The sequence below is a fragment of the Empidonax traillii genome, unplaced genomic scaffold, assembly GCF_003031625.1.
Source record: "Empidonax traillii isolate 1590-97213 ecotype Southwest subspecies unplaced genomic scaffold, ASM303162v1 scaffold1178:size161317, whole genome shotgun sequence".
Lineage (NCBI taxonomy): Eukaryota > Metazoa > Chordata > Aves > Passeriformes > Tyrannidae > Empidonax > Empidonax traillii.
In genome coordinates, this window is record NW_020956371.1 from 150074 (window position 1) to 159631 (window position 9558).

Sequence of the window (9558 nt, forward strand, 5' to 3'; positions counted from 1 at the left end):
ATCACCCCGACACCCACCCGCAGAGTGGGATCTGGTGCTGGGGCTGCTGGTGCAGGACCCTGACCGTGCTCTGTGTCCACAGGGAGCGAGGTATCCCAGGAGAGCCTGCTCCTGCACGGCCCCTTCGCCCGCAAACCCAAGCGCATCCGCACGGCCTTCTCCCCGTCACAGCTCCTGCGGCTGGAACGGGCCTTCGAGAAGAACCACTACGTGGTGGGCGCCGAGAGGAAGCAGCTCGCCAGCAGCCTCAGCCTCTCTGAGACCCAGGTACTGCCCATCCCACAGCCAGCTGGCCCACTGTCCACCCATCCATCCACCCATCCACTCATCCATCCATCCATCCATCCATCCGGTGGGATCAGCTCGGCGTCGGGCAACGGGAGCGGCACCAAACCCGAGCAGGGCTCACCTCGCTGGGTTTGCCCAGGAATCCCACTGGGGCTGAACCCTACTGGTTTTCCTGGCCTTGGAGATGGGTTATTTTCCCTGGGCTTGGGATGAGTTTGGTTTGTTTTTTTTTTTTTGTACTGCGGCGTTCGGTCGTTTCAGCCATCCCTGGCAGGGTTGGAGGCCGGGAAGGCAGGGCTGGCATCATCCCACTCTCTGGAGCGGTTTTCCGGTGTTATGTCTCTCTTGCTTTGGGGTGTTTTCCCCGAGAGCAATATATGGTTTTAAAAATCCAGTTAGAAAAGGAGCAGCAGCCTGATATCCTTCCCTGGAGAGCTGGAAAACTGTGGCTCAGCCATGTGGCTTCGGTTCTGTGCACGGTACCTGAAAACCAGGATGGGTGTGGAGACGGTACCTGCTGATTTTGGCTGTGACTTCCTGGGATTAGAACAGACATTTCACAGCATTTAGATATAATAATGAGGCCCAGGAGAAGTGTTGGGATGAAAGGAAAAGTGTACAGTGCTGGGGGAAAACAGGGGAGTCGGGGCTGAGCTGCTCTGCGTGTCCAAGCCTGGTATCCCGGTGAGGGGCTATTCCCAAATGCTCCAGGTGAAGGTGCGTTATTTCCCATAATATTCAGTAGGTGAGCGGTTGGAGAAAGTTTCCTCCAGATTCTGGTGAGGTAGTTTGGCCCATATTCCGAATTAATGTATTTTTTTATCCTTTAATTTAATTGGGAATTAAAGCTGGAGCCGTGGGTGTTCCCAGTACCCGCCTGGCTCATTCCTCGCCCAGGCTCTGCCAAGCGAAACCTCCAAATGCATCTCTGGGAGCGGGAAGTTACCGGGAGGGAAATGTCACCGGTGTGGGGACAGCGGGGAAAGAGCAGGTGTGGATGTTGGGAAGGCTGGACCGAGCCCCCAAAATCCAGAGGGTGTTTACATCCTGGTGGCGATGCTTTCCTGACCCCTCCAGCCCAGGGCACGGCGGTGACACGCAGGCTCCGATCCTGCTGCCTCCATCACCTCTCCTCTCTGAAATGGTGTGAAAGGGGGAAAAAAGAACAAACCCCAAAGGTCAAAGAACAACCAGCAACTTGTCTGGGCGGGAAGGGCAGCTGTGGGATGCCCCGAGGGGGAGCTCAGCCATTCCCTGGCCTTTTCCAGCAGCGCCTGGAGCCTCCAGGCAATAACGCGATTTACTGGGGAAAAAAGCAGCGCCGTCCGTCCCTAAACCCTGTGGGGATTTAGAAATGGGAAGAGGCAATATAGATATTTTTAAAGTGTATTTTTGTGTGGCTCAGCATTGTTTTGTAGCCTGGTGTTTCCGTGTTTTTGGGAAGCAGGGAGCGAGCGCAGGTGACGGCGGGAGGGCTGGGAAAGGCTCCCACGGATCCATCCGGGAACCAGCACCAGGCTCCTACCAGTGGCAGCAGTGGTTTGCAGGGAGCAGGGAGGGCTTTTTCCCTTTTGTTTTGTGGCTTTGGAGAAATAATTTAAAGTAAAAAAAAAAAAAAAAAAAAAAAATCTGATTTAAATTTACCTGGAGGGGAATAATTCCTATATGTGGAATTATTATAATCAGGATGCGATGCAGGATAGGCATCCAAGGGCTGGGATTAGAGGGGTTGGGATAGCAGGTTACCAGTGGCTGTGCCAAAACCAGGATATTATTATTATTATTATTACTATTATTATTATTATTAATATATTCAGTGATGAATCCTCCATGCAATCAAATTTCCATGGAAAACCAGCCCCCCTGATCCCTGACACACATCCCCGGTGTGACAGCGGCTGACACAGGTGTGTTCTCACCTGGAGCAGACACCCAGCCCCGCATCCAAAGCCACACTTTGGGCTGGTGTATCATTTTTGAGTGGGTTTGATCATTCCCAGACGGGGCTGTGGGTTATGGCTGTGCCTGCACCTATCTGCCAGCTGCTTTTCCCCCTGGAAAAGAGAGTTTTTCCCTTTGGGGTGTGCCCACTCCGGGTTCCCCCAGCCGGGGAGCAACACCTGGAGCAGCCCAGGGGAAGGTGAAAAGGGTACAGGTACCTGCCCAGCATCAGGAAATGCCTTGGGATATGGGGTGGGGAAGGGTGCAGGTGTTTAACCCCTTCCCACCCTTCCTCCTACTGAGGAGCTGCATTAATTTGGGATAAGACAGGCCCTTGGAACAACAGAATAAAAGAGATTGGGGGGAAAAAAAGAGGGAATTGGGGTGGGAAATCACTTCCCTGAGTTAATTTTCCATGATGCAGCCGGGATCTCGGGGCAGAGCCTCTCCATTCCCGGCAGTTTGTGGGGCAAATATGCATTCCCGAGGCAAAGGCCTCTCCCTGGCTCCTACCAGAGGGAAACTTTGGGGTGATTATGGATGCTCTGTATATTCCAGGGTTCCTTCCCAGCTTTGGGGTGATTATGGAGTCACTGTATATCCCAGTGTCCCTCACGGCTTTGGAGTGATTATGGAGTTGCTGTACATCCCAGGATTCCCTCCTGGCTTTGGGGTGACTGTGGAGTCACCCTATACCCCAGTGTCCCCTCCTAGCTTTAGGGTGATTATGGAAGCATGGGATACACCAGTGTCCCCTCCTGGCATTATCCATGCAGGGATGGCTTTGGGGGTTTGGGGCCGGATGGGCATCACAGCCGCTCCATAATTAATAATTAATGGAGCGAATGCCTGGGAATCAGGGGAGGAGAAAGATGCACGGCCCAGATACGGCCAGAGAGCGGCTGCAGAGCAGAGCCCGGGGCTGGCAGCACCCCCCTCCCTGGGGGCTGTCCCCAAAAACCAGCTCCTCAAAGTTTTGGGGTGTTTTCAGAGGGGGAATCCCAGCTGGGATGGCAGGAACAGGCTCCGCTGCCCTTTCGGGATGGTGGCACTTTGGGTGACGGCTCAGGTGGTGTCACCGTGCGATCCAGGGCTGGTCCCTCTCCGTCACCATCCACACCCATCCCGCTGCTCTCAGCCTTCGGCAGCGTTTGGGTCACTGTCCAGGGGAAGCTCCACATGAAGCCACTGGGTTTGGATTGTCCCCAGCGTGGTGGTGGCAATGTCACCTTCCAGCCAGGGCTGGTTCTCCGGGCGCTTTTGGCATTCCTGAAGCAGAGCGGGGTGTCCTGGGAGTTGAGTGGGAGCGTGCAGGGAAAACCATGAATGGGAGCTGTGTTTCAGATGCAGGAACCATCCAGGGACCATCCCTATCCCACAGTGGTGACTCTGGAGGGCAGAACCAGCCCTGGGGAATGGCTGGGAAGGGACCCCGGGAGCATCCCGGGAGTTGGATGCACAAAATCCCAGCATTCCAGTGGTTAATGTGTCGAGGGTTTGGGAAGGGATAAAACCCTGGGCTGAGGGGTTTAAACCAATTACTCTTGGAGTCAGGACCAGGCATCCTAGGGGGCAGCTTATCCCCTAGTTGCCCACTGTGAGGTTCCCACACTCCTCTCATTGTGGCTTCTGGACTGTTGGAGTGAGAGACACAGTATTGGAAGGGGCAGGGAGCCCATCCAGCCTGGAAACATCCCCATTCCCACAGCTGAGGCAGTTGGGAATTGCACGGGATCCTCATCCCGCAGGAGACAAGCTGGGGAGAACCACTGCACACCCACCCCTGCCTTCCACACAGCCTCACTCGAGCATCTTAATTGCTTTATGCCTTTGGTTCCCCTTCTATAATTTAGGGATAAGGCAACTTCCCTGCTCCCAGAGGGCCGAGAGCTTTAATTAAAGTTTGCAAAGTGCTTTGCGGTGGTTGAATGGAAGGCGCCAACTCGGTATTGTTCCGGGAATGCCCCAAAGGTAGGAAAGAGAATGGTTGGAGTCCCGGGCAGGGGGTGGTTCTAACACATCCCGGTGCCATAAAGCAGCTGTTTCCATCGGCTGAGCAGCCTTCGAGTCAAGGGCTGGCGCTGCTGCTCCCAGGGAACACAGAGAGGTGGGAATGCCGGCCCCGTGCAGCGCTGGGGAGGCTCCGGAGCAGAGAGGAAAAGGGGTGATTATCCCGGGGGATGAGCTGTGGCAGCGGCTGCGGGATTGCAGGACTGCCAGCAGGGAAAAGCTCAGCCTGGGCTGGGCTGGGCTGGGCTGGGCTGGGCTGGGCTGGGCTGGCAGCGGCAGCCGAGCAGCGGCACCTAGTGCTGCTGGCCCGGAGCTGGGCGGCATCCACAGCCTTCCTGCCTCTTCCTGGATGCCGGCTGCAGCATCCCAAACAGCTGACTGCAGCGTCTGGGATCCCATCTACAGCACCCCAAACCGCTGCCTGCATCATCCTGTATGTAGTGCCTGCAGCATCCCACACCACTGCCATCCTGCATCCTGCACCACTGGCTGCAGCATCCTGTGTCCCATCTGCAGCATCCCACGCCACTGCCATCCAGAATCCTTCATCCTGCACAGCTCCCTGCAGCATCCTAAATCCCTTCCAGTAGCATCCTGCATTGCTGCCTGGGGCATTCACACTGCTTCCTGCAGTATCCCTCATCCCTGGATGCATCATCCTGCATCCCACCTGCAGCATCCCTCATCACTGCCTGCAGCATCCCTCATCCCCAGATGCAGCATCCCACATCCCTCACCACTTTCTGCACCATCCCACATCCCTCACCCCTGCCTGCAGCATTTGCACTGCTGCCTGCAGCATCCTGCATCCCTGACTGTAATATTCCTCGCCACTTCCATCAGCATCCTTCACCCCCCTGGAGCAGCATTCCACACCGCTGCCTCTGGCATCCCACACCCCTCACTGCAGCGTCCCACATCCCTGGCTGCCTGGCATCCCCCCTGGGAGCTGCAGCATCCCTGGCCACGTGGGTGCTTTCAGCATCCCAAATGGATCCCTGTGCCCGTGCTGCCATGTCCATGCTGGTGTATCCATCCCCCAACCCAGCCCGTGCTTCCAGCCCTGGCATCAGGGATATTTGGGGTCGAAGCAGGATGCTTGGAGGCCCCAGGCAAGTGAGGAGGAAGGGATCCATCTCCCCCGGGATAGATCTCCCCCACTGGCTCTCCAGGCTCCTGGGACAGTGTTTGACCACCATCAGGGTGGAAAAGGTTTCCTGAAACACACATGTGGTAAATTAATGATGGATAATTGTAATTATGGTCCTGGCTGGAGGGATGAGGGTGGCTCTGAGTGTTGCCCCATGTGGTCATCCCACTGTGCCCATGACATCCTGACACCTGTGACTGGTTTAGCTTCTCCCACCATTCCATGCTGATCCAGGCCCAGCCCAGACTCCAGGGGGATGGTGCTGTCATGAGGGTCCCCTGTGCCTGTTCTCACCGTGTCCCAGGTGTGACCAAGTGTCCTTCTCCCCCCTGGGCTTCTCCAAGGCAGGAATGTGCGGGGAAGTGGAGCTGTGAGGTGGCAGCATCCCTAATCCTACAATACCCCCCTGTCCCACCTTGCCATGGGAAACTGAGGCCGGGCAGGGTGGCTGTGGGAGCGCCCCTGGAAGGAGCTCCTGGAAGGACAGGGAATGATTTCTTGCCGGTCCCTGAGGAAAACCGAGCTTGCTCCCGGGTCCCAGCACCGGGCCAGCTCTGCCAGGACCCCAAACAAGCACCCCGTGTCTCCCTCTCTCCCAGGTGAAAGTGTGGTTCCAGAACAGGCGGACGAAATACAAACGGCAGAAGCTGGAGGAGGAAGGCCCCGACTCGGACCAGAAGAAGAAAGGCTCCCACCACATCAACCGATGGCGCCTCGCCACCAAGCAGTCGAGCGGAGAAGACATCGACGTCACCTCCAACGACTAAGGCAGGGACAGGCTCCTGGTGCAGCCACCATGGAGAGGAACCCGGGGGAGGCAGGGGGGACACAGGCGGCGGCACCCAACGCACTGTAGGGACGTGGCCGAAGCCGCCGCCGCTGCCCGCGGCCTTTCCTCGGGGGCGCCTCGGCCTCACCGGGGACCCCCGGCCAACCCCCCGGGGTGTCCCTCGGAGGTGCTTTTCGGGAAGCTCCCGCCGCCGCCGAGCCGAGGAGGAGGAAGAGGAGGAGGCTGCCGGGGCGGCCCCGGGACGCGCTGGAAGGCGCCCGTCAGCCATGAGATCAAATCCACACGTCCTGCCCCAGAAGCTCTGTGTGCCCAACCCCTTCTTCATTTTTTCCCCCTTTTTTATTATGATTTTTCACCTTTCTTCCCCCCCCCCACCGCCCCCATCCCCGTTGTCGTTTCATCTTTTTTTTTTTTTTTTTTTTTTTTTTTTTTTTTTTTTTATTACACGGTTTATTTTTAATTTATTCTGTTCTCTCCGTGCCCGTGTGTGCGTGCGTTCCCTGTCGTAGGTATCAGCAGCTGTAGTGTGTGTTCCTGCGTGGTAATAAAAGGCAAAATGTGCTGGAAACCCGTCTGGTTGCCTCGTGGGGGGGGAGGAGACACAAGGGGACTGTCCCCATTCCCATCCTGTGGGATGGGTGTCACTGGGAAGGGCTGGGAGCGATGGAGCTGGGACAGCTTGGTGGGTGTAGGGGAGGTGAGGATGGGGGGTCTCCCTCGGGGGTCCTGGGGCCACCACCGGGGTGGCCACAGGTATGGCAGGGGTGGCCGCAGGTATGACAGGTATGCGGCGGCTCCGGGGCCGGCAGCTCCACACCTGTGCTGGGGATTGAATGTCGGGAGAGGTTCCAAACGGCTCTGCTCCCCTCTGGATCCTCCCGGGAATATCCCCTAGGGGGATGCCCCCCATAGCCATGGGGCACCCAGGGCTGGGGAAGGGACCCCCCACGGGCCCCCAGGCACTCCTGGGACCCCCCCAGGAATGAGGGACCTGGGAGGTTGGGAGGGTTCTTGGGGGATAAAGGTTAGGTGTTCTTCCTATGTCTTCCTGGAATTTGGGGGAAAAGACACTTAACTCTTAAAATATTTTATATATTTTTATAAATAATAATATTAACATATTTTATATATTTTTCTCTAATATATAATATATAATTCTTAGATAAAAATATATAAAATATATATTTATAGAAAAAATTATTGTATTTGTATATATGTGTGTATATTTATAAATAGATAAACATATTACACAGTATATAGATATTGTACATTACATATATAATATTATATAGTTATTTATAAATATAAAATATATACTTATTTATAAATACAAAATATACACACACAAATACAACCATTTTATATAAAGTATACCATATGCACATATATACTTATACACATATATATGAACAAAGTATATACATATAAATATGTATGTAACATGTATATTCTAGTTTGTGATTTACATTCTATAATTCAAGAGTGTATATGCACAAAATCCATTCAGGCATTTGTGCATATAATATATATAAAATATGTTTTATATATTATATAATATATATGTGCATATAAAATATATATGGTATTTTATGTTTTCTGTATATTATACGTAATATCTAATTACACATTTTAAAATATGTCTATTCACTTACATATTTTATTATGCCTACTAGGTTATAATTATATTATACACATAATTATCCATATATTGTGTGTTTTAACATTATACATACTTTGTGATCCTATATGTATAATGTATAATTATGCACACACACACAAAGATGTAATAATTCCTGCTCTGGGAAAACCCCCTCCCCACATCCCCTCCTGCTCCAGGGGAAATCCCCACCCCTGACAGCTTCTTCCCTGTCAAACCAGCCCCTAAATCCCCACATCCCCACCATCCTTCCCACTAGAAATCCACAGGGAGCGCAGCAGCTACGTTTAAATTCCTTTATTCCAGGCAGATCCGAGTGTTACACCAAGTGTGGCGGTCGGTGACTCCACCGAGAAGGTTAAAAAGAACCAGAGGGCGCGGTGGGGGGGTCTCTGGGTGTTCCTGGGGGGGTCTGGGGGGTCTCTGGGTGTTCCTGGGGGTGCCCAGGGGTGCCCACACCCTTGGGGATGCTGTGGAGGGACCACTGGAAGACGTACCAGTGCCGGCAGGTGACCCCTCTCCACATCCCGAGGGATTTGCTGTTATAAGGTGCACTCACATCGGGGGGATGAGATGCCACGCGCAAAATAAGCCATAAAAAAGGGGATGGGAGAAGCCAAAAGCGGAGGCTTCCTAAAGCAAGCTGGGGACATGCCTGCAGCTGGGGGCATCTCCCACCGCCAGGACCACTCCAAGCCTCCGCATCCAGCACTGGGAATGCTCCCAGAGCCAGGCCGGCTTCCCAGGCGAGCTTTTGTACCCCAAAAACCTTTGCCCAAAGGTTCTTCACAGCACTCCGGGAATCCCCGTGCTCCTCCAAAGGGAATCCCAGGCTCTGGATCTCCATCCCAGCCCTCCCAGAGGAGCCAGCCGAAGAGGAGGGGACACCAACACCTCTCGGGCTACGTGGCATTGGTAGAGATTCGCCAGCATGCTTTTCCCAGGGTGGCAGCACCCAGCCACTGCCAGGTTATCCCACATCCCACCCATGGGGGTGCCCTGCTGCCCACCCTGCCAGGAGCTGGGCACGCACACCGGGATGCAGGGCAGGAAAATGAGCAACGAGCAAAAACGGAGGGAGCTGAGCTGTGCCCGAGGTTTGGGATGCGGGTGGCACAACCCCGGGGTTGTCCCCTGGTTGTCCCCCCCGCCGGCTCGGGGAGCAGCCAACAGGCACGTCTTCCAGGAGAGAGGGACTCCAAACTTCTCGCTGGCACCTTTTCGCCGCAACCTGGTCCTCATTATTTCTTAATTAACATATCCAAGAAATCAATTAGCTGCGACATTTCTAATTAAATACTACAGGAGACGGTCGTCTCGTTATTATTATTATTATCTGCCGAGGTGAACAACTTGATGTGTGCGGCGGGTTCCGCGCTCCCTGTTCCCTCCACTCCCCCAATTACAGGAAATCAGGGATGCGAAACGGTCGGGGTTGTTCTCGCAAACCCAAGGCTCCGTTTCGTACATTAGGAAAGTCGAAGAGATTAATTAGCTACTAAGTGAATGTGCATAATGTTATCATTAGCTGCTGTGTGTGTAGTCTTTCCTGGCACAATTTGCTGTCCCTAATAAACAGTACTAATGTGCTGCTGCTTTCCCAGCTCCACGGTTTTCATCCCCCAGCCGAGCGTGGTATTTTGGGAGCTCACCAGCAGTCCCTCCAGTGTGGCAGGAACCAAGATGATCCAGTGCTGGGGTTTCTGCGTGAGGGAGCCCAGA

At 54.1% G+C, this 9558-nt stretch overlaps 1 protein-coding gene across 1 annotated transcript; it reads left to right on the forward strand.

Moving 5' to 3' along the window:
* Positions 1–69: 69 nt before the first annotated feature.
* LOC114069073 (homeobox protein EMX1) lies at positions 70–6433 on the forward strand (the record flags this gene model as incomplete). Its single annotated transcript, XM_027905615.1, has 2 exons — positions 70–267; positions 5989–6433. Coding segments are annotated over 2 exons (366 nt in total), but the record flags the coding sequence as incomplete, so codon positions are not given.
* Between the last annotated feature and the right edge of the window lie 3125 nt (positions 6434–9558).